General features: G+C 44.8%; 1 protein-coding gene across 1 annotated transcript in view; it reads left to right on the forward strand.

Annotated features, from left to right (window-relative positions):
• LOC308169831 (major histocompatibility complex class I-related gene protein-like) overlaps window positions 1-25,920 on the forward strand; it is a gene marked incomplete at both ends in the record, with an annotated part of 27,262 nt that extends 1,342 nt beyond the window's left edge. The window contains 6 exons of the mRNA XM_080544573.1: window positions 12,556-12,822; window positions 14,293-14,571; window positions 14,976-15,275; window positions 15,368-15,409; window positions 15,561-15,661; window positions 25,828-25,920. Of these exons, the coding sequence (XP_080400699.1) occupies window positions 12,556-12,822; window positions 14,293-14,571; window positions 14,976-15,275; window positions 15,368-15,409; window positions 15,561-15,661; window positions 25,828-25,920 (1,082 nt within the window). The remainder of the gene's footprint in view (window positions 1-12,555; window positions 12,823-14,292; window positions 14,572-14,975; window positions 15,276-15,367; window positions 15,410-15,560; window positions 15,662-25,827) is intronic.
• Window positions 25,921-26,337: the final 417 nt, after the last annotated feature.

Consider the following 26,337-nt stretch of genomic DNA (forward strand, 5'->3'; position numbering starts at 1 on the left):
ACTAGTCCTCTGTTGACATGAGTCAGTGATTTAGGGACGACATGTTAGGCAGTTCTAGAATAGGTGGTGTCCATGAGTAAGGCACTTAGCCCTCAGTTACTCCAGGGAGATTGTCCCTGTAATCTCTTACTGTAAATCGCTTTGGCTTAAAGTGTAGACTGCTAAATGGTAAAAATCTAAAATGCCTCACTTGACTGTGTGTGTGTGTGTGTGTGTGTGTGTGTGTGTGTGTGTGTGTGTGTGTGAGTGTGTGTCCTAACAGGAGAGAAACAGAGACCGGAGGAGGATATGAAGTCATCTCATCTGACGTAGATTAGATGCACCTCGACACAAACATGATTGTCTAATACAGCACTGTATCTGATTATAACTCTTATTGTTACTCCACTTGATTAGTGGATGGCAGAAATATACAGTAACAAAAATCACGTTTTGAACTTTTTAGTAGAGGTGGGACGCGATTCAAAAAAAGTAATCTAATTAATTAGTAGAAATGAATCAAAAAGAAGCAACAGTTTTCAATTCAAATGACATTTGAATTGAACACACAATTTCAAAAGTCCTGAGGGAGTAGGTTATTCTAGTGGGTTTATAGTCCTGATGGAGAGGGTTATTCTAGTGGGTTTATAGTCCTGAGAGAGAGGGTTATTCTAGTGGGTTTATAGTCCTGAGTGAGAGGGTTATTCTAGTGGGTTTATAGTCCTGGGGGAGAGGGTTATTCTAGTGGGTTTATAGTCCTGAGAGAGAGGGTTATTCTAGTGGGTTTATAGTCCTGAGAGAGAGGGTTATTCTAGTGGGTTTATAGTCCTGATGGAGAGGGTTATTCTAGTGGGTTTATAGTCCTGATGGAGAGGGTTATTCTAGTGGGTTTATAGTCCTGATGGAGAGGGTTATTCTAGTGGGTTTATAGTCCTGGGGGAGAGGGTTATTCTAGTGGGTTTATAGTCCTGAGTGAGAGGGTTATTCTAGTGGGTTTATAGTCCTGAGGGAGAGGGTTATTCTAGTGGGTTTATAGTCCTGAGAGAGAGGGTTATTCTAGTGGGTTTATAGTCCTGAGAGAGAGGGTTATTCTAGTGGGTTTATAGTCCTGAGAGAGAGGGTTATTCTAGTGGGTTTATAGTCCTGAGAGAGAGGGTTATTCTAGTGGGTTTATAGTCCTGAGAGAGAGGGTTATTCTAGTGGGTTTATAGTCCTGAGAGAGAGGGTTATTCTAGTGGGTTTATAGTCCTGAGAGAGAGGGTTATTCTAGTGGGTTTATAGTCCTGATGGAGAGGGTTATTCTAGTGGGTTTATAGTCCTGATGGAGAGGGTTATTCTAGTGGGTTTATAGTCCTGAGAGAGAGGGTTATTCTAGTGGGTTTATAGTCCTGATGGAGAGGGTTATTCTAGTGGGTTTATAGTCCTGATGGAGAGGGTTATTCTAGTGGGTTTATAGTCCTGAGTGAGAGGGTTATTCTAGTGGGTTTATAGTCCTGAGAGAGAGGGTTATTCTAGTGGTTTATAGTCCTGAGAGAGAGGGTTATTCTAGTGGTTTATAGTCCTGAGAGAGAGGGTTATTCTAGTGGGTTTATAGTCCTGATGGAGAGGGTTATTCTAGTGGGTTTATAGTCCTGAGGGAGAGGGTTATTCTAGTGGGTTTATAGTCCTGAGGGAGAGGGTTATTCTAGTGGGTTTATAGTCCTGAGAGAGAGGGTTATTCTAGTGGGTTTATAGTCCTGAGAGAGAGGGTTATTCTAGTGGGTTTATAGTCCTGAGGGAGAGGGTTATTCTAGTGGTTTTGTGTGATTCTATTGTTTCTGTATCAGTAGGGAGAGAAACTGTTCTTGGGAAATACATTGTGTGTTAATCTGTACAATAGGTGGTTTAAAGCTATTTTTTTAATTACATATTTTTTTCTGTAATATTACACCAAATAAATGACAATACAGTGTCCATTAAAACCATAATCTTCAACGTGTTTATTAATCTAGAGAACAGCATCGATCTGACCATCATGTCACAGTCAGAAGTGTCCATCATGATAACATGGTAATAAATAAACGTCCGTAGTATCAGGCTGACAATGTCCTTGCTGGTTCAGATGGAGGTCAGTGTGTTCCAGGGCACATGCACATGCACACGCACACGCACACGCACACACACACACACACACACACACACACACACACACACACACACACACACACGTCAGTGTTCACTGCAGAATGCTTAGAGGCGCTACTTCTCCAGCCCTGACTTCACATCACAACACCTGGTGAAACATCTCCATCTACCAACTCCACTAAAACGCATCAACACTGTATTTTATTATCACTGCTAAGATTCTAGTTTTTTCAGAACATTGAGCATGAGGATGGTTCAGCTCAAAGTGGAGCTGCAGCGCCATCTGCTGGGCACTGCTGGTACTACCACCACTGTGTTGTGACATTGAACCGGTGTCGGTAGACGATGTGTGTGGGTCTGTTCTATATCGTGGAGCTCCGCCCCATAGGGGAGCTCTGCTCCTATTGGTTTACCCGCTACCTAAAGTAGCCAATGACTGAATTTTTCAATGCCTGCGCCCGCCTGGGGTGCTATATAAAGGGGCGTCCTTCGCTCCCTCATTCTCCCAAAAAGTTCAGCACGGGTTTATATCTGAAGACTGAGAAGGACGACTACTAAGACTGGAGGACCCGCCAGACTTTTCCCTTCAGCGATGGATCGTCCGCCGCCGACCACGAAGAAGTTCCTCCGGGACACCTGCCGCTGCGATTTTCTAGCAGCGGAGGACAAGCAAGAACGGCGTTCTGGGCAGGCACCTCCCCAAGTAGGGATGGTCCCGCCCGCTCAGCCGGCCCTGACATCACGCCGCCCTCACCCAACTGAGTGGTCGGTGCCGGTGTCAGAATCAGAAAGCTCTGATGAGAGCGAGCGGCAGGTAGAGCACGTGCTCCCCGCCCTCGCCCCCCCATCACTCCGCCACGACTTCCAGGGCCTCCTGGAAGCTGCGGCAGGCGTGTTGGCAATTCCCCGTCCCGCCTCCCCTCCCCCAACGGAGTCCTTCTGGGAGAAGGACCTGTTTTACGGGAAAAGGGCGAAGCGACAGGACCAACCTCCTAACGCTGTCCTCCCGGGCTTAGATAAGTTCGTGGAGGACAAGTGGGGAGAACCACTCACAGGCAGGGCGCCGGTGAAGGCGTTCTTGCCCTTTACCAGAGTGGAGGGGCTCGCGGAGGGGATGACCAACGGCTCCCCGCCGCTCGAACCAGCGCTAGCCGCCTACTTGGTACCGGGGTCCAGCGCCTGGTCGGTGCCTAACAAACCTATGCCGCCCAACCAGCGTGACAGGTTTAACGCCACCCTGGTAGACAAGAGCTACGCTCTCGGTGCGCAGGCGGCGGCAGCGGCGAATAACATCGCCGTGTTTAATGCCGCCATTGCGAAAATCACCACAGACCGACCCTACGGTTTGTCTGCAGCGGAGACGGTGCTTTTGAGCAAGCTCAGTGCCGCGACGATGTACCTGGCCCAGGGCGTCGCGGTTTGTGGGGGTCGCCTGATGGCAAACGCGGTGGTGCAGCAGCGACAGATGTGGCTGTCTCTCACCACCATGACCGGGGCGGACCGGATGGCCCTACTGAATGCTCCAATAGAGAGACAAGGGCTATTCGGTCCCGCCATGGACACCTTGACGGTGCGCCTGGCCGCGATGGAGGAGGCTAAGAGGCACCTTGCCAGCCACCTCCCCCTCCAGCGACCCTCCACCTCTTCTTCTTCCGCCGTGGTGACGACTAGACCGTCAACGGCTGCGAAACGGAGGTTTCGGTGTGATGCGGCACTGGCTACACCTCTACAGACGGAGCCATGCCCCACTCGGCATCCCCAGCCCCCGCCGCTGACCACTGGGAGGGCCCGCTACGGCCCCCCACGGCAGCGTGGCCCGGTTTCACTGGCGGAGGGGTCGGTAATGACCCCACCACCGGTTTCCTCTTCATGGCTGCTACCTCATAAAGAGGTAAAAGAAGGAAAATCCCCACCTTACTTTTTCAGTAAAGGTGATTTTCCCATGTTATCTACCGGAGCGGAGACCCGCCTGCCTTGTCGGAGCGTGGTCCAATCGCTACCGGTTAGAAACGAAGCGGAGACTGGCCCAGCGTACCAGCGTGTGGCCAGCTCTCTGCCTAACAGACTTACCCCTATCACGACACAAACAGGGTTAAACACCCCTGTCTGTAGCCGTATAGAGGGATCGTTATTTACATCAATAACCCCTCCATGTCTATCAGGATCTGGCCCAGCTCTTGAGCGTGCGGCCGGTTCTTTGATTATCAGACATAATAAACCTGCGTCAATAAAGGGCATTGTTACACATAGCAAACACTCTTTACAGACGGCAGCCCATCCCTTTCGAAATGACCCCGCCTTGGGCTGTGCCACCTCCTCGGTGTGCAGCGGCGGCTGGGGTCATACAGAAATTCAAGCTTTTTCTGTCGACTGCACCACAACAGACGGCCCAGCCGCTGTCGTTGCGTTATGCAGAATGGCTAGAAGGGGCAGGTATTCTGTCGGGCTGGCTGTACAGGACATTGAGGAGGGGATATGCACTACAGTTCATTCAGCCTCCTCCGCCCTTCAGGGGCGTGAGAGAGACTGTTTTGTCCTGCCCGATAAAAACACGTGCGCTCCAGGAGGAGATTACGAATCTCTTAACAAAGGGCGCAGTGACAATGGTTCCGAGGGACCAGTGGGACATGGGGTGGTACTCCCCGTATTTCCTTGTCCCAAAGAAATCCGGAGGCATGAGACCCATACTAGATTTAAGGGTCCTCAACGAGAGAGTGGCGAAACGCCCCTTTCGTATGTTGACGACGAGGCGCCTTCTGTCTTGTATACAGAAAGGCGACTACGGAATCAGCATAGACCTGAGGGACGCGTATTTTCATGTGCCAATCACAGAGAGGCACAGGAAATTTCTACGTTTTGCCTTCCAAGGGAAGGTTTACGAGTACACGCGCCTGCCCTTCGGGTACGCGCTTGCTCCTCGAACTTTCTCCAAATGCGTGCAGACAGCACTCGAACCACTGAGGCGAAACGGGATACGCATATTAGCTTATCTCGACGACCTACTGGTCTTGGCCCAATGCCCAAATCGAGCCATTCGGGACGCAACCTCACTGGTGCAGCACCTCACTCAGCTGGGGTTAGCTGTCAACTGGACAAAGAGTGCTCCGTGGCCAGCTCAACAGTTTTCCTATCTAGGCATTCAGTTGGATACTGCCAAGATGAGGGCCAGTTTATCGGCACCACGGAGAGCGACACTGACGTCAGCTCTCCGGGTGTGTCGAGTGACAAATACAATCACCGCTCTGTCAATGATGTCCTTACTAGGAATGATGTCTGCAGCCCATGTAGTGGTCCCCTTAGGCCTATTACACATGCGCAGGCTGCAGAGGTGGTTCGCACGACTGCGACTGGATCCAGTGAGACACCGTCGCAAGTTGATTGTAATACCGAGATCGGTCAAGACCGACCTGAGCTACTGGAGAGACCCGCGCGTCATCGCGCGCGGAGTCGCCATGGGCAGACCGGCATCCCACTACCCAGTCTTCACGGACGCGTCGTTGACTGGGTGGGGAGGAGTGTGTCAGGCAGGTTCGGTGGCAGGAAGATGGGGACCGTTAGAGACGCGTCACATCAACCTGCTGGAACTCGAGGCGGTGAAGTTAACGCTACTTCATTTTGCCCCAGTGTTAAAGGATCTGGACGTGTTAGTCAGATCCGACAACAGGACAACAGTAGCATACATCAATCGTCAAGGGGGAGTACGCTCAGCGTCACTTCATCGCCTAGCGACAGATATATGGCTGTGGGCTGTCACACACCTGAGTTCGCTAAAAGCTCTCCACATTCCAGGTCTGCTCAACGAAGGAGCAGATCTGTTATCACGGGGAGGCCCGAGGGACGACGACTGGAGGTTAGCACCCTCCATTGTGTCTCTGATTTGGGCACGGTTCGGGCAAGCAGAAGTGGATCTGTTTGCGTCCCGGACGAATGCGCAGTGTCGCCTTTGGTTCTCCCTGCGCGAACAGGACAACCCGCCATTGGGAGTCGATGCATTCGCACACCACCCATGGCCGAGGGTCCTGTTATACGCGTTCCCACCCCTGACATCTATCCTCCCACTGTTGGCACGAGTGAGGTCAGAGAGGCTAGAGTTAATTCTTGTAGCCCCGGACCGTCCCGGAGCCCCGTGGTTTCCGGAACTGATGGAGATGTTGGTAGAGGACCCATGGCCCATACCTCATCGACAAGATGCACTCTCTCAGGCCAGAGGCTTGGTGAGGGGGCCGCCTATGATGGGGGGCCCCCTCATGGCCTGGTTACTGAGAGGGATTTGTTAGAACGCAGGGGTCTGACAGACGCGGTCATTCAGACCATTCAGAGTGCGCGCGCGCAATCCACTGCAAAGGGATATGCGGCGCGCTGGCGAGTGTTTACACAGTGGTGTGAGGGACAGGACGTTGACCCAGTCTGCTGTCGGGTCGAAACGTTCTTGTGCTTCTTACAGTCGCTGTTTGACAAGGGATTGGCGGCGGGAACTATTAAAGTTTACGCGGCTGCCATCTCAGCTTGTCATGAGGGTTTTGCGACAATGACACTGTTCAGTCATTCGCTGGTTAAGCGTTTTTTGACTGGAGTGTGTAGGCTTAGACGCCCTCTTAGGACTCTAATGCCAAAATGGGACCTGTCGATTGTGCTAGAGGCGCTGTGCGTGCCCCCATTCGAACCCATTGACACTGTGTCGTTGCGTTTATTGTCTCTCAAGACGAGTCTACTCCTCGCCTTGACTACGGCTAAGCGAGTGAGTGATTTATGTGCTCTCTCGACACGGGCAGATTGTTTGATCATATCTGATGACGAAACAAAAGCTGTGTTACGCCCTAACCCGGCTTTTATCCCTAAGGTGAATCGTGGGTTTAGGGTTCAGAGCTGTGCTCTGAGCGCCTTTTTTCCTCCTCCTCACGACGGAGAGAGGGAGAGGCGTTTACATTGTCTATGTCCGGTGCGCGCGTTGGCACAATATGTGAAGCGCACGGCAGGACTGAGATCTTCTCCCCAGCTTCTGATCTGCTACGGCGGACAGAAAGCCGGGGCACCACTCTCGAAGCAGAGGCTGTCCCATTGGATTTGCGAGGCTATTAGCCTCGCATACGAATCGAAGGGGCAGCCCGTGCCGACTGGCATTCGGGCTCATTCCACCAGGGGCATGGCCACATCAGTGGCCATTCTCAGGGGAGTGGGAGTGGAGGAGATATGTGAGGCGGCGTCTTGGTCGTCGCCATCACCTTTTGTACGGTATTACTTGAAAGATATTTCTTCCTCATCCTTTTCTCATTCTGTCCTCAGTTTTGCTGATGACTGATGTAGTGGGGAAGGCACTTGGATTACCCTGGTCATGGGGATTCTATTCAAGTGCTGTCAGGATGAATACGGATGTGCCTGGGAAAGGGACCCTCCTCCAGGACATGTTCCGTTAGATCAGCAACCCTACGTGCTCACGTAAGGGTTAGGTCAGTGATATTCTTCCTCAATCCTTTCCCATTCTGTCCTCAGTTTGCTGATGACTGATGTTGTGGGAAGGGCACTTGGATTACCCTGGTCATGGGGATTCTATTCAAGTGCTGTCAGGATGAATACGGATGTGCCTGGAGAGGGGACCCTCCTCCAGGACATGTTCGGTTAGATCAACAACCCAACGTAAGGGTTAGGTAAGTGATATTTCTTCGTCATCCTTTTCTCATTCTGTCCTCAGTTTGCTGAGGACTGATGTAGTGGGGATGGCACTTGGATTACCCTGGTTGGGGATGCTATTCAAGTGCTGTCAGGATGATTACGGATGTGCCTGGGGAGGGGACCTCCTCCAGGACATGTTCCGTTAGATCTACGACCCTGCGTGCTCACGTAAGGGCTAGATCAGTGGAGCAGACTCGGTGTGGGTTGGGCCAACTTTAAGGTTGTCTTGAACCAACATCAGTGGTCAGCTCCGGGTGCCGCTGAGATTGTTTTCGGATTAATAGTCTCAGTGGGGGTACATTTGGCCTCGCTCGCTCCGCCTAAACCAATAGGAGCAGAGCTCCCCTATGGGGCGGAGCTCCACGATATAGAACGATAGTTATGGAGATAGACTCCAGTTCTATGAGTGGAGCGGAGCCCCATAGGGCTGCTGGCCCACTTCGACTCGTTCAAACCCGGCTGTTTTGTATATGTTTGGGAGAATGAGGGAGCGAAGGACGCCCCTTTATATAGCACCCCAGGCGGGCGCAGGCATTGAAAAATTCAGTCATTGGCTACTTTAGGTAGCGGGTAAACCAATAGGAGCAGAGCTCCCCTATGGGGCTCCGCTCCACTCATAGAACTGGAGTCTATCTCCATAACTATCGTTCGGGTGTTTGGGGTCCTGCGGCAGAATTATTCACCTTTCCGCTGCACAGATAGACAAAGGGTATAAGTCCATTCCGTTAACATTAGGTCTACTCTGCTAACAAAGACTATTCCAATTGATTTGTCAGTTGTTGTACATTATATTTTTGTTGTGTTTGCAGTTTGCCCTTATACAAGTTATATATTTATTCTCATGCTAAAATCCAGATTTTAAAGTTGATATTCTTCCCCGTGGAGCATGCCCCCATAACCTGTGCCCCACCCAAAATGTTTATCACCAGCCGCCACTGGTCCTGCCATGACAACATAGCACAACCCAATTCCCCAAATAGCGTGCAAGTTCACATTGACATTGTTTGCTAATTTTAGCTAGCTAGCACTTAACCGATGTCGGCTAGCTAGGCTAGTACAGTGAGTGGCATCAAAGGCGTTAGCTCACGCTAGCTATCTAGGCTAAACTTGCCCACTCCTGGAACCCTGATGGCTTCTCAAGCTGCTACTTACACACAACGACCACTAGTTGGCGCGTTTTGTAAATTAGCCTGCCTCCTACACAGAAAAACAGCAACATATCTTCATACTAGCTTATCCTGATGTGATTTAGAAAATGTAAGGATACTGGGTGGTAGAACGCACATATCTAGGACAAGTCATGAAAGGAGGGTCCTGAAATATGATCGAGTGCAAAGATATATATTTTTTCTTTACTCACTTTACTCACGGCTGTTCTAGTGTTAAACGTGTGATGCAGTCATGTAGAGATGTTTAAACAAACATAGATAAACATAGATAAACATAGATAAACATCACCCTTGGATCGGCCCAAGCATCACTGCTACCTGCACAACGTTCTTTGCGCCACCTGACTACTACTTGAACTTCCTGTACTGTATCATACCTGAACTATGTTATTACATACTCTATGATATTACAATGTAATTACATTATTAATAATTACATCCCATGTCGTTAGAATCTGCACAGCTTTTTACACCACTGTTCTACCGCAGACTGGTCCTGCTGTCGTACTGCTGTAGTCTCTGTTATCACCCTACTCATTTACTTTATTAGATTATTCTGCTGCTATTGATGCTATTGCTGCTATTGTTGATTTTGGATGTAGTTGTTTTTATATCCTGCTTATTTTATTATTGGTCTTGTATTCTGCTGCGATGCCAATGTTGAATGAACCTGAACCCAAGAATTTGACTGTGTACCTGTACATTGGTGCAATAAAAGCCATTCTGATTCTGAGTAGCTCTCTCTTCTTCTATTTGTGAAAAGTTATTTATTCAACCTCAGGGTTTTTAAGAGGTAAACTTTTTTATTTGTACTATTATTATATTATATATTAGTATAGTATTATTATGTTTAAACATCAATAAAACAACAGCAAGTGTCTATCCGCTTGTTAAGTCTGACGTCAAAAATGACGTTTAGCCATTTCCGAGTCCAAATCAGAAATTCCTCGCACTAGAGTGACTGTGAACTACAGCGGTAGAATGACAGTTTAATCGTTTTTTAGACTCGGATCTATTCATTCAACAAGGGACACAACACTTTCCCGTTTTCTCCATATTGTCAGGGTATTTGAGCCTCGGAAAAGCGCTATAATATAATTAATTATTATTATTATTTCGCCATTTCGAAGACAGCGCCTCAGCCAACGTTGGCCCCGGAACACGTCACGACTTAACAAGCGGATAAACTTCTGTTATGTCACAGAAAGCAACTTTTGGCTCAAGTAATCTGAAATTCACACAAAACACTTTTGGAGACGTTTTTAGTTGTTCTTGTTTCTGGTGGGATTTGAACCGGTGACTTTCGGATCCATTCTCCCCCCCCCCCATTCAAAAATGGCAAACATTTACATTTACATTTACATTTTTGGCATTTAGCAGACGCCTTATTCCAAAGCGACTTACAATCAATACATTTGAATACTAAGCATGTGAATCAGCAGTCCACCATTCGTTGCAGGAAGAGTAATCTAGCTCGGCCCGGGGCCACTGATAGAAGGAAAAACCTTCTCCCTATTATCGCCTTCTACTAAAACTTTTTTTTTCTTTTTTTTTTCTGGAGAAACTGAGAAACAGTACAAGGGGGACAATAGAAGTTCTTAGGGACACAGTAGAGGGGAAAGCGGGTGTCTTTAGGAGACGTAGTGGTGAGGGTCAGAAGATGTCTCAGGAGGAGCAGTTACGATGTAACCTGAAGAGATGGGTCTTCAGTCTACGACGGAAGATGGGTAGTGACTCTGCCGTTCTGACAGCCGTGGGGAGCTCATTCCACCAGCGGGGAGCCAGTGTTGTGAAGAGACGTGATCGGGCAGCCCGACTGCTGTGTAGAGGAGGTGGGGCCAGTCGGCCAGCCGAGGTGGAGGAGCGGAGTGAGCGGGCAAAGGCGACATTTTTATTGTTCATTAATTGTTTTGAATACATTGAGACTATTAAACATGTAGATAATGGAAAAGAAGCCTCAATTTAACTCTCTTCCCTTTTCCTCCCCTTTCTTCTTCCCCCTTTCTTCCCCGTAACAGACTATCGTGCACCTTGCCCACCTTATCTGACTACTGTGCACCTTGACCCGCGAGCGACAGTGCGCACTTTTCTGTCAATACTGGAGCTTATTTTCAGTACCAAATCCAGATGAGGGGTTTTGTGGGTTTGCTGCTCTGCGTTCACACCGCATCTGCAGGTCAGTGAGCTACAACACATTTAATACATTTAATACATTTAATACATGGACATGCTGCTGTTTTACACTTGTTCTGCCTCTTCACTGAAGACTAAAGCACTTCGCTCGACAACACTATACGCTTCGATGATGTTTGCTGTATCAAATCATGGGCCTGTTTGACCGTCAGTTATTTACACAATGAAATTCAATCAAATTAAAATGTGTAAGTAATTACTCAAATGTAATTAAAACGATACGTCTGTCGGTCTGTGTGTCACATCCATTTGGTTGAACGCGTAGGACACAAACAACGACTCCACCAATGACAGAAGCCTTCATGTCTCAGGAGGGCGAGGAGAGCTGCCTGGACGCCTTGAATGACTGAGAACAAGAGAATGGGATACTTTGAATAATATATTCTAATATATTAGTTTATAAGATGGTGTGTTTCATGCAATAACATTTTTGCATTACAATTGTCAATATTTGAATTTTGTCAGCTACGAAGCAGATGTGTTTACTAGAACATGGAAATGCAAATGCTGCTCACATTATTGCATTACAATTGTCATATTGACTCAAATAATGCAGGCAAAAGTGGAAAATGGAAATGCTATTGTGGGATTGCATATAGTAATTTTCACTTTAGAATGAACTTTTGAATTTTGTCAGTTACAAAGCAGCGGATGATTTTGAAAATGAAATGTCAAATGGCTTTGCATTATCATTTTAATATTGACTGCGAATGTGCATACCAGCTACATGAAAATGAAAATCATATGATTGCATTTGATTTTGAATATTGACTGAAAGAATGCAGGCAAAAGTGGAACATGCAATTGCAATTTCAAATTGCATTAACATTTGAATGCTTCCATATCAGACATAAACAGTGCCATTGAAACAGAATTACATTCTGATCTTCAGAAATGGGAATATTTCATGCAATGAAAACAGTTATAGTCCAGTTGGATAATTAACGCACTCCACACTGTCCTTGTAAGTTGTAGAAAAATTAAAACAGTTTATTGCCCATAATCCAAAGTAATCCAATATCCATACAAAAAGACAGATAACAAAAGTGACGGTAAGGTGTGAGTTCAAAGAACAGCGTGACTGTGGTCAAAACAATGTTGTTCCCAAAATAACCTGTTTCCATTGGCCCAGGTGGGCCTATCCTATCACCTCACCACGTCACAATCAATTAGGCATAAAACACTAATCATTATATTACCAAAACATAAAAACAAAACATTATTCATGACATAAATAACCAAAAACATAAAATAAACATTATTCCTGAAATATTAATAAATAAATATAACTCAAAACATTAAACACAAATCAACCGAAACAAAAGTTCAAAGTAAAAATGTCTATAACAACCTCCTTTGTAAGAGTTCATACATACTGTACATAGTGTTATATCTCTGCATACATTCATGTTTCTTCTAGTGACCCACACCTTTCTGAATTTCTACACTGGATCCTCTGGAGTTCCAAACTTCCCAGAGTTTGTGGCTGTGGGGATGGTGGATGGTGTTCAGATTGGACACTATGACAGCAACACCAAGAGAGTCGTGCCCAAACAGGACTGGATGAACAAGGCAACTGCAGAAGACCCACAGGTCTGGGAGAGGGAGACTCAGCGTTTGATGGTCGAGCAGCAGGACTTCAAAGCAGACATTGGTGATCTAAAGCAGCGTTTCAACCAGAGTGGAGGTAAGAGCAACACCTTCTTTACTGTTACATTCCTTTTGGTTCCCATCGTATTCAACAATTTGTCTTTTTGTGGTTTTGGTCCAATGACAAGAATCTCAGTTTTGTCCTGATTTAGTTGTAGAAAACGTTTGGACATCCAAAGTTTTATATCTTGGAGACAATTCTCCAGCGAGCTGAGTGCATGTGAATTATCAGGCAATACTGATATGTACAGCTGGGTATCATCAGCATAACTATGAAAATGCACACCATGTTTTCTGATGATTCCACCTAATGGGATCATGTACAGGGAGAAGAGCAAGGGACCAAGAATAGACCCCTGAGGGACCCCACATGTGATGTCAACATTATCAGAAACAGTCTCCCAGGACAACAGAGAAATGCCTACCAGCTAGATAAGATTTAAACCACTCTAATACAAGTCCTGAGAGACCAACACAGTTTTCTAAGCAATGTATTAGAATAGTGTGATCTACTGTATCAAAAGCAGCACTCAAATCTAACAAGACAAGAACTGATACACCACCAGCATCTATGATAAGTCTAAGATCGTTTACAACCTTTACTAATGCAGTCTCAGTACTGTGGTTGGAACGAAAACCTGATTGAAACTTCTCAAATAAAATGTTTTTGCTAAGAGAATGAGTAAGTTGTCTGAAAATCACTTTCTCAAGGATTTTACTTAGTCTGAAACTTCCGAGAACAGAATTATCTTGCTTTCCTTTCTTAAGTAGTGGTTTTGTAATTAGATTTTAGGGAAAGATGCCAGTTGATAGAGAGCAGTTCACAATTTCTAATACATTGTTAGTTAAACAGTCAAAAACACTTTTGAAGAACCATGTTGGGATTGGATCAAGTGAGCATGTTGAGGATTTCATTTGTGAAACAACTGTTTTTAAAGTATGGGGGTTGACGAGCTCAAATGAATCCATGACAGCAATAGGCATACTTAATTCATCTGGGAGTACCAAATTAGATTTTGAATTGATTTAGATTTTGCATTACTGTAAAACAGTATCTACTCTAAGGGTACAAAAAGCAACGCCGTCTCCATTGAGCGGCTACCGATAATAGCAGATATGGAGCAACACCTTGCTAACTGTTTAGCCTTTCTCTGGGAGATGTGGGCCATCTGAAGGCCCCTGACCACCAGCTGGTGAACATGACCCAGTCTGACCCAGGCTGACACACATGAAGACTAAAAGATGACACTTAGCCTAGTTGTCAGATGTTCAGCTTGAGCTTCTGATATTTCAGCAACTTGGTTAAAAAGGCTTCAAACACACACACACACACACACACACACACACACACAAACACACACACACACACACACACACACACACACACACACACACACACACACTCTCTCTCTGAGTCATGAACTGTAACTGAACCCCTCTCTCTCTCTCTCTCCCCCCCTCCCTCTCTCTCTCTCTCTCTCTCTCCCTCTCTCCCTCTCTCTCTCAGATGTACATATTTACCAGAAGATGACTGGTTGTAGTTGGGATGAGGAGACTGGAGTCACAGAGGGGTTTAATCAGCATGGTTATGATGGAGAGGACCTCCTGTCCTTTGACCTGCGGACGTTGACATGGATCGCTTCAGTGCCAGAGGCCGTCATCTACAAACAGAGGAGAGACAGACAGAAAGTTCATAATCAGTACTTAAAGCACTTATACACCCAGGAGTGCATTGAGTGGCTGAAGAAGTTCCTGCAGTACGGGAAGAGCACTCTGAAGAGGACAGGTACACACACACTGACATCACCTGACACAACATGTTCATATTCAACTACTTTGAAGTGGAACAATTCATTTCATTTCCTGTTCTTTTTTTTCTGCTGCCCTTTCCCCCTCTCTCTCTTCCTCTTTTATTTCCTGCTCTTCTTTTTCACCCCTTCCCATCTCTCTCTCTCCCTCTGCCCCCCCTCTCTCTCCCCCTCCCTCCTACCCAAACTGCTGCTCTTACTCTCTTTCTCCCTCTCTCACCCCTCTCTCCTTCTCACCCCCCCTCTCCTTCTCTTTCTCCTCCTCTCTCACTCCCTCCCTCCTCCCCACACCTTCCCCTCCCTCTCACTCCCTCTATCTCTCTCCCCTCCCTCCTTCACTCCCTCCCTCCCTCTCCTCCGTCTGTCTCCCCCCTCCCCCCAGTCCCTCCCTCAGTGTCTCTGCTCCAGAAGACCCCCTCCTCTCCAGTCACCTGCCACGCTACAGGTTTCTACCCCAGAGAAGTTGTGATGTTCTGGAGGAGAGATGGACAGGAGGTGTATGAGGATGTGGAGTACGGAGAGCTTCTCCCCAACCACGACGGAACCTTCCAGATGAGCACTCGCCTCCTTGTGAAGCCTGAGGACTGGGAGAAGAACCAGTATGAGTGTGTGGTTCAGCTCTCTGGGATGGAGGACGGCATCGTCATCAAACTGGAGCGCTCCGGGATAAAGACCAACAGAGGTAAGAAGATACAACGTGATCATTCTCATTGTCTCAAAGTACAGCAGAGCACCATGGACTCACTAAACGTCCTCATGTTCTCCATCTTTCAGTAACAATCAAACTGGAGCCCTCTGTGATGAAGACCAAAGGAGGTAAGAAGATACAACGTGATCATTCTCAGTGACTCAAAGTTCACAACGTCCCTTCAGGAACTCTTACTGAGTGACAGAGAAAGTGGCTTGGTTGAGAGGAAACCAAACTGTGACCCTAAGTTCCAGTCTGACTGCTCTGTGTTGGTTACAGGTACCACTGACCCCACCCCCCTGGGCCTCATCATTGGAGCTGTGGTCGGACTCCTCCTCCTCCTCCTCCTCATCATCATCATCACTGTGTTCTTCATCCGAGTCTGGATACAAATGCACAATACTGTTGTGGGGCAGCTGTGGCGCAGGAGGTCGAGCCACCGTCTAATGATCGCAAGGTTGGCAGATCGGCGGTTCAAGCACCGGCTGGTCACATGTCGAAGTGTCCTTGGGCAAGACACTGAATCCCAAATTGCTCCCAGTGAGCGGGCCGGCGCCTTGCATGGTAGCTTTCCGCCATTGGTGTGTGAATGTGTGTGCGAATGGGTGAATGAGAGGCCGTTGTAAAGCGCTTTGGATAAAGGTGCTATATAAGTGCAGTCCATTTACCATATTATTACCATATTATTATATTGTATTATATTATACAGGGTTTTAATGATGGACGTTTTTAAAATCCCCAGTAATATATTTTAAAAACAAAATTAAAATTAAATGTATAACATGATACAGAAAGCATGGATTTGTCTGTATTGTTGACAAACGAGGCACACGTGAATATTTCTCTAGTTTGAAAAACAATCTTCCTCAACTGCACTCTCTGTCACATAAAACATTGTTGTGAACAATCTTCCTACAAATGTCAAAAGTAAAAAATAAAAAAAATTGTGACCTCACAATGTGCTGATGTCACTGGGTGAGTTATCCTGTCTGAGCTCAGGTTAGTTTGCCATACGGTACAAACCACTGGTATACATACACACTACGTACAATTTACATGGCTATCCTTATTTGATGCTCAGTTGTATCGTTTTTATATTAATGCTGAAAGATCCACGAAAGGTATGGTACATTTGTCTCAATCTGAAACTAAAGTAAATGAGTAAGTTATATAAGATATATAAGATATATCAAGAATTTCTAATAGAAATTACAATGGCAAGTCGTGGACCTGAAAAGGTAATTGCATGTGAAGTGTTTGTGAGGCTGCTACCAATTTCATAGGCCGAAATGTACAACCTAGTGGGCCTGGGGCCCCAATTTGTTTCAGTAGTAGAGGTGAGCAGGACAGTTTGTTTCAGTAGTAGAGGTGAGCAGAACAGTTTGTTTCAGTAGTAGAGGTGAGCAGAACAGTTTGTTTCAGTAGTAGAGGTGAGCAGAACAGTTTGTTTCAGTAGTAGAGGTGAGCAGAACAGTTTGTTTCAGTAGTAGAGGTGAGCAGGACAGTTTGTTTCAGTAGTAGAGGTGAGCAGGACAGTTTGTTTCAGTAGTAGAGGTGAGCAGGACAGTTTGTTTCAGTAGTTGCAGGATTCGCGGAGCCTCGAAGGGTTACAGTGATACAACCTCAGTGTTGCCAACCTTCCCCTCAACTTTTGTATTCTGGACTTCCACGCTTATCTCATTATATTTTGGGAAATAGAAAATGTAGGCAGCACTAGGCTGCGCTAACTATTAATCTCAATTAATGTCAATTGAGCACTCCTCCCAGTTGCAAAAGACGTGAGCAGAAGGCTTACTACTGTAACGATTATGATATGATATAAACACATTTGTATTTATAATTTTATATTTTGTTACGAGAAAAAAAGACATTGTGTTGTTCTATTCATATTGTTAAAGCTATTTACCTGCTTTGCCTTGCTTTACCTGCAGTTTGATAGACTTCTCATGTGAACAAGGGTATAGCGGGAGTCGCGTTTATCTGACTTGTCAGTTGTCAATGTGACACGCTTCAATGTTTGTGCAACTCCACCCCAAAGCCTCTGATGTTAGGATTCACTTGGAGAGAGAAGTGCGAAAATCACGACTTAAGTAAAAGTTAACTGCTCTCCCATTGCTGTTATAGGCCTACTTAGTCCTGAAGTCCTCTTACGTGTGTCCCGTCATTTCATGGTTTCTATTCACATTCCTGTAAATCGCAAAAAAGTTTGATTTAAGTTTATTTGATTAGGATTCCGCCCTAAATACATATTCTATATTATACATATTAATTTGTGAAGCATAATAAACGTAATGCTTTTTTTCTACGTTATGCTTTTGCAGCATCAAACATTCAACATAATTCGGACAAAACTTGGAAACAATGAATTGAGAGACCAAAGACTGCTTTAGAAAATAAGTTATGACGAACTTTAATGCACAATATTGACTTTATGTCACAACTAAAAAGTAAACTTGTGAACCAAGCGCTTGTGAACCATCGTTTTACTGTCGCCATAACTAATCGAAAAGAAGAAAATATATATTTATACAAATTATATTTCTTAAACAAGCTGGTATCGATTACCCTCCTCCCTTTACACACAATGAAACATTTGTGAAGTCAAATTCACAAGCACTTCAACAAAAACAAGTTGCACAATGCTCCGCGTGGACAGTCGCACATTTTGCCGATTCGGGCGCCTTTCCTCACTGCACAGTGTTCCCCCATGTCGCACTGAAGAGACGGACAGACAAGAACAAGAAAGGAAAAGGTATTAATACATTATAGTCTCAAATAATGATGATTGCTCGTAAAGTGTAGCTTGTATGGCAGCTAGTGCTGAGGCACAAACATGTACATTTTCAAGCCTACAAACTGTGACACTTTAAAATAATGTGAAAAAATACTTTTTTGTGCAATATGACAACCCTAGTTGACTATCTGTGCAGTATAGTACAGTGGATTGTGTACATAGCCTTTATTGATGTAAACCAGCTCCTTACCTTCTTGTGATTTTATGCATCTATGCTTTTTCTAAAATGTGTTTTCTTTTTCCTTTCCTAACACCAGGGGAGCCACCCCTCCTAAATTTCGTTGTTTGGTACCTGTACTGTAGCAATGACAAATAAAGTCCATTCCATTCCATTCCATAAAGATACAACTGTTGTGTTCAAAATTGCTGAATGCATAGGCGAGTGAACTAAGCTGTATCACTTGTTATTTGCCAATTGTCTATTAGGCACTTAATATGAACATAAGTCACATCTTCATTATTGACTAGCATGTCTTTCTCGACAGTGAACAAAGAGAGAGAGATAAAACAGAGATAATGACTGTAAACCTTACCGTTGGAACTTGCCCAAATTTCTTTTCCCAAGGATTATTTTTTTTGGTCTGCAGTTTTTCAAGAACGTCTTGTAGAGCCCCAAGCTGTAGAAATGGATGATACGGATGGATGACGGTACACAATACTTTGGTATACACTATTTTATATTGGTGAAATATCAAACACCAATATCAATCATCTGGAAGTACAGTTCTAAAGTTATTCAGTATAGGCTGTTCAGGTAACACATTTCAGAATGAAGCGCTAAACACAGTACACATTAAATCCGACAATGCAGCTAAACTTACCAGCCTCTTTTCGTTGGTTAGATTCGGATTCTGTGGGTAGAAGTCCCGTATGGCTCTCGTTTCCAAATCCACCTCCATTTCTGAGTCGTTCGTTTCAGCACCGCACAGGAGGGACAGCAGCGCAGCGCAAAGCATCGCTCTAGCCCACAGAGGGGAGCTCTCCATGGTCCTGAATGCGCTTTTGGATCAACTGCACACGAAGTGATGCTCTTCGGAAGATTTAGATCAACTGACCAATCCGTGCAATGTTGCTTCTTTTTGTCTTCTCAGTGTCTGCATTCACTTTGATATTGAATAATAGCCCCGCCTTCAACATTGATGTTCTCACCTACGTAAGACACATTACGTAGGAAGCCCATCGCAGGAAACTGGCTGTCCAAGTAGTTTTTGCCTCTGGTGTCTGCAAATGCCCATGTGATCTTCTTCTTGTCTAATGCTCTCGGCTTGTAATTGCCCCCCACAATATTGCAAGTCATGCTACTACCACACTTGTGAATATACTTTTTAGCATTTCATATTAGGCTTATATGCCCAGTTGTTCTTTTTTGAACACAACTTTGTCAAATGGCATTCTGTTGTGTTGTGCTATAGGCCTACATTGACTATGTTGTGTCTGAAACTAACGATGTAGGAAAACAATGTGGGGAGTTAGTAGGCCTGCATTAAATTCTACTCTTTGTGGAGATGAGATGAATGATCACAATAATGATCTTCAAACCTCGGAGACTTGCTTCCCAAATAGCCTAGGACCTGTATGCATTATTTCATCCCAAACAAAGATTATGAAGAAATGTCACTGCCGTCATTAGCGGCGCAGTATGCTGCGTCAGACACAGCAGGGACATAATAATAGAACAGTCCTGTTGATCTGTTGATTGTGCCGAGTGACACTACCCCCGCTAAGGCCCCCAAATCATACCCCTCGTCTTTTGTAAGCTTAGCTGTTTGAATATCGTCCTGTTATTTGACGTGGCCTATAGGTGTCTAATTTATTAGATATAGCCTGTCTCTTTTCCACATGATGTAGTACACCAATGTACACCGACCTACACCGATATTTGCTATAAATGTATAAGGATCTCGTATTTTAGACATGCTAAACATAATTAGAGTAGCCTATGTTGAATATTTTTTCAGCTCCTTGAACGCATGTCGTCAGTGTATTGTTGTTGAGCTGTGTGGAGTTGCACCACCCACCCACCACCAATCAAATCATCATGTCATATTGCTTAAAAGTGACAAGCGTGCTTCTATATTTGGATGATATTATTTATCACTTTCAAGTTCACTTAACATTTCACCTCTCGCCGGGTAGAATAGCTTATGCCAGCTAGCTCAAACGATCTAAATAATAATAATCAATAAGGATAACTTGCTTGATTTTGTGAATATGGACATTACTGTCAGCGACCTAAAGGGATTTCGTAGACTGGACTGGACTGGAAAAACAGAACTACTGGCTAAATGCCGCCCGAAGCCACCGCTCACCGATCTTCACACCCAGAAAGGGAGAGTCGCTAGGGGGTTCCAGCAAGCCTGGTATGAGCGGTTTATATGATTTATATGATTCGCGAGGCTGGTGGCGATCTGTGCTTGATTATATGGTTTGAGTACTGCTGTGCTGCTGGTTGTGGTTATGGCTTCTTATTTAAGACTTCCTCTGCTTATACCTTTGAATGTAGGCCTGTGCCATTGTGTTTGGAGAGAGAGCTGCTTAATCAATCGCTGAGATAGGCCTAATGTCGCTGTCCGTGCCATTGGTTCTGGACCAAAAGTGTTTGAGAGAGATAGAGAGGGAGGGTTTGTGATGTGATGTCAAGTGCCTGTGTGACAAAGTGTGAAAAGAAAATGTGTTGTGAGTTTACTATGGAGGATGGAAACGGTGTGTGTCTGTGTTGTGCATGTATGCGTTTGCGATGTTGAAACTGGACTTGTAGATTTCAGCAGGCTGGCTACTTGAAAAGATCTTGGTTCAAAAAAGATTGAACAATGAGCACCCCTGATATAGTCGAAACTGGCAACTGTTTTTTTTGTTTTTGGTAATCTGATCACAAAGTGACACTACAGTTTATTAGCGGGTTCTAGGGCATCAAAATTGCATTTCCTTGAAACTGCGTTCACTGATAGCGTGTATGTGTAATTATGTGTATTTCTATATCTTATGCTTACCCAATCTAAAAGCTCACGGCACGTGCCTGCAATGCACAATATTGAAAAGACATATATTTCAGCAGTGAGAGCAATGTGAACATATTCACACAAATACAGATCGGCCTGCGACGGTTTAGTTTTCAATTTCCCACCCAGAAAAGCTATTAAGGCGCGACGAATGGGAGATCCGCTTTATGCGTCACCCGAGTTGTTCATTCATATTTGCCTGGCGGGGAACCCATGAAAATTGACAATCTTTCACTTGAGAACGTTCAGTGTTCCACATTATGCTAATGAACTCACTACCCCTGCAAACATAGTGGGTGCACATCAGGCCTACTATCCTCAGACACAAAGGTCAGAAAGGTGAAGGACAGCTATTATAGTGACTATCTGCAGGTTTAACCAACAAATTGTCCAATTAGTCACTGCAGATACTGTTCTTTACGCACTCTGATATAATGAATGTAAAATCCATTATCATGTGTCCACAATGCAAATGCATACAGTCTCAAACGATCACAGTTGCGTGCAGCTGCATCAGAGCTATCCAAACGAGAGGTGTGTGTTTACTTCCTAAAAAAAAAAAAACAGACAAATACATCAGAGGAGAGTGTTTGCAATCTGACCCAGACGACGCCAGTGATTTCCAGAGAACAGCATGCGCTAGCTCCGCGCTGTTCAGAAGGACCTCGCGTGGGAGGGAGAGTGGAATCTTGGGAGTTGACCTAACTGACCTAATTGCCAATTTGGAATATCAGGACTGATCAGGGCATTCAAAGTGAGATATCTTGACTTAAAACGTGATTTAAGTGACGACTTAACTTGATCGTTAAAACGATAAATGCAATAAATGTGCAATAAATATCACATTCCTAACAATATGATTGTAGGCCTATATAGCAAATAAAGCATTTGATCTCTCACTACACTTATAACGTGACAGACCAAATAAATTACACACTAACAGACCACCTTATAATGACTCCTACAGCTATTATCACATCCGCACACTCCAACCATTTATGTGGGGAACATCACACAGATAAAAGTGCCCTAATGCTTGAGGTATAGCCTACCCCTCAAGACGGGGCAAATTGTAGTCAAGGCCTGGCATTGGTTAGACCCGGTTTACTGGATAGCCCTGGATCTTTTTTCATGGGTTTCATTTACATCAATAACACTACCCTTAAGCTCCAAGATAAAAGGCCACATCTCTTCATTTTATGTGCCCTGGTTTTGATTTATTTGACACATAATCCGCATGGTTACGGATTTTAAAGGTTGTGTGGATTTATGACGAAGACCCCAGACCAAGAGGTAGAGATGATAGATGGGGGCTGATATCAGATTGGATGTTGAAACTATTCAAGGAAAATCGCTACTTAAAGGAGGCACTGATTGTCTTTGCCACTGCAAAATGGTATTCAGTTTCCCTTAGCTCTCTGCTGGAAATTAACTAATTATTTGTATTTTTTCAGGAACATTTCAAATGCTGAGTGATTGGACAGTGCCTGAAATACCAGATTTACGTCTGGAGATAAGGTTCTACTCTCTTCACAGTAGCTAATATAGTATGTTGATGTATGTTGTATTATAATTTTTTGTACAATGCTCCAGCAACACAAATGTACATGAGGTACAGTAAAGAATGTTTGGTAACCTAGCCTTTCAACTGCAGGTGCACCTCTACTGAGATCAATTAGAAACTCAGATTTGGCAAGTAGATATCTTGGTCATCAGGCGTCGTGATTAACACTAGAAGAGCCGTGAGGGTCACACACGGTGACCCCTGTGAGTAATAAAAAATTCTATCTTTGCACTCGATCAAATTTCAGGACCCTCCTTTCATGACTTTTCCTATATATGTCCGTTTTACCACCCAGTATCCTTACATTTTCAAAATCACTTCAGGATAAGATAAAGCTGTGTAGGAGGCAGGCTAAAAAAAGAAGTGCCCTCTAGTGATCACTGTGTGTAAATAGCAGATTTACATTCTAAAAAAGGGGTCTATTTGACCCCCAAGGCGGCTCTACTAGTAGGTAAAAAAGGCACGGCTGTTGTAGTGTTAAACTGAGGTTGCACTCTCCCTCCCTAGCTGCTAACACCTCAGGGAGAGCGTAACACACATAAATACATGCAAACTTTAGTATACAAAAAAACCTATACTTTTTTCTGCTTGGACTTGGATAACCTATGATCCTCATGGAGGAAAAGGTTTGAAGTCAATAAAATCAGAGGCTAGCATTGCAACTAGGAGGCACCAGGATGAAAGCAACATCTTATCTTCTTGCTCCTACAGGCCCGGGGCACAGGACAAATGGGTCTTTTACACAATCTCATTGCTGTGAAACTTCCTGCTATAAATACCCAGCTGAAGAGGGGTGAGTCAAGGGGTTTAAAATCCTCCCATTGTTCCTCTGCCACTTTCCGCCTGGCTATGGGGCACGGGGATTTGGTTCCTGTTTGTCTCCTTCGGGATCAGCTTAGCTCCGCCCACGTAGTCAGCCTTGAGGACTCTGAGCTTCCCAAACCCACCCTTCTACATCAACTGTCCTCCTCAATCTACTTCCATGCCCCCCCCCCCCCCCCTCCCCTACCACCACCACTATAGGTGAACAGAGTCACCCTCCATTGGTTTATCTGATGGGTGTCAGCTCACTCACAACCCCTTTGAACATGTTACTGTCTCCCTGTAATCCTCTTTCACCCCTTTACCTCTCTCCCATCTCATACCAGTCCTCTCCCAATAAGGCTAAAACTGGATTGGTTGATAGATAACGAGAGCGCTCTTGTAACAAGGGTTTAACGGTTTCACTGTATTTGTGATTGAGCCACGTCCCCGAGGAACTGCTTAACGCGTAAACAAAACCCATCATGCAGCTGGACGGCGATTGATTTGTGCTTAGGATTGCATAGCTGACTTTATAAACAAAAGTCTTTGCAGAGGATCACAATTAGCAATAATCTCAGGGATATATTTCTCAAAAGCTTGTGTTTGCAAGGAGATTATCAAGTAAACCCTCATAGAAATACTCGTTCACCCTGTCACTGGCTGGTCATGATGGAGGACCAGTGCTGCTGCCAGGAGGGGATGGCAAACAACCCAATAACTCATCCAATCCCTCTCAGTCTGACCCGTCTGAGAGCATTTCACTTCTGCGGACCAGAATCAATCCCGTTGACGTCATTGACCATTGCTCAGAGGGATATCACAGACTGGCCTGATTTCTGAAAAAACAAAAAACAAAGGTCCCTTAACAACAGTAGCTGATAAGGGGCTTAAGTAAGACCCATGCTCAGGGTTGGTTTGACTTCTAATTGCTTTTTGGTTGCCTTATAATTGCATTGAGTTTGCAAGGAGTTGACCATGTCTGTCATGGATTTTGTGTGCCTTTGACATAATGGCTATAGGTCTTTTTCCTGACAGCAAGTGTCACAGTGATTGAGAGGTTTGTGAAATAGTGTCAGATGAATGTGACAACCCACTTTAAGTGTAGTTGCCTCAGGGCAGTAGTTCTCACACCTTTACATGGAAGGGATGGGAGAGAGAGAAGTACTGGTAAGAGACTAACCCATTGGCATTCCCCTTGGTGAGATTTACTTGAAGCCACTGTAGTACCAACACTTTATTACTTAATTACTGTAGGATTACTTACTTTACCTATTTACATACATACTTATTATTGTTATTGTGATTTTGTATGTGAATGCTGCGATGCCAATGTTGAAGAACCAAAGCCAAAGAATTGTACTCTTGTGTAATTGTACAGTGATTCTGGTTCTGTCTTATTTGTTGGGGTCAGGGCTATTTGCAGTTCAGGTGAATTAAATAATGTACACTTTAGTTGGTTTAGTTGGTCACCAACAACTGCACAAGTGATACGAATTGACTTTGAATGAAAATGAAAAAAAACATTTACATTTACTATTCAGTTACTTCGCCTCCCACTAGATTATACAAACTGTTACAGCTTGTGATGTTAGAATTATAAGGTTCTATCTCAAAATTGAGTTTTTTTTACATAATCTGATCCATTAGGTGTTTATTAATGCCTGTGTGGTGTTATTTTTAAAATGTTTACATTTTTGAGTTAGTAATTAATAAAATACAAAGGTTCCATCTCACAAAACATAATGGAATGTAAAAACTTTGACGCTCAATATCTCTGAACTACCCTAAACGGAGATAGAACCTTATAATTCTAAGCTCAGGAGCTGTAAGCCACGTAAATTCGAACTCTCGTAGCTAAACCTGACTTGACGTCCGTAGCCGTATACCGTCTAGCCATAACCCCAATTGTGTCATTGGCACTTGTACTGTCGACTGTTGGTTCACAGATCCATTGTGTGAGGTCACACGGAGGTGGACTGAGAGTGTAGCCTAGGTTAGAGGTAATGAACTGCGCCCTATTCTAAAGCGCTTTACAATGGCGTCTCATTCACCTACCAATGGCGGCAAGATGTAAGGTGCCGACCCGCTCAAGAACACCTCAACATGTGGCCAGCTGGGGATCGAGCCGCGGACCTTGCGATCATTAGGCACCGGTTCTACCTCCTGAGCCACAGCCACCCAGAGGTCACACCCCTGGCCCCTAGGCCCACCCACCCTACTCATGGATCAGTTGACCGGTTGAAACTCTTCTTAAATGGACACGGTTTTAGTTTACGAACAGGGAGACCAAAGAGAAGGGTGATTAATAAGAGGGAGAATCATTGCATCTGTGTTAACACCATAGACTCTATGTGACTCTTGACTCTCTGCTGTCCTCTCTCCAAGTGGAATATCATGTACCCTTGTTACATCACTATTAAATTGATGCAGGATAGTGAGGGGGTGGGGGTTTCCCAGTGTTCAGACAAGCGTTACTGAAACAATATAGCATGAAATTGCATGAAATGTGCTTACAGGAGACCACATTGTCTTGGAAAACGACTCCCAGACCATCAGCCCAAATTATGATTTATATTTGCCTACACGCCACAAACGGTCAGATATCTATTATTAACGAATATTAAGTGCTTTTTATGTATCTTCTTCCCAACACAATAGAGAAGGAGCTGGCACAGAATCATTGTACCCAGACCCTGAAATTTAAAAGCCGTGTCAATTGCAGCTTTCTGATGTGTCTGCACAATCTCTCATCCTGACAAGCAGCTTAGAGCAAAAGGCAAGGGGCCTCAGAACACTGGTTAACACAAGCACCCCCAGGGATGCACCCGTCATGTTATGTGTGTCAATGTTGTATTGAGTAAAGTGGTCCATTTTATACAAAGTATGTTCCGGGGC

The sequence above is a fragment of the Nansenia antarctica genome (genome assembly GCF_963989245.1).
Source record: "Nansenia antarctica genome assembly, chromosome: 14".
In the NCBI taxonomy this organism is placed as follows: Eukaryota; Metazoa; Chordata; class Actinopteri; order Argentiniformes; family Microstomatidae; genus Nansenia; species Nansenia antarctica.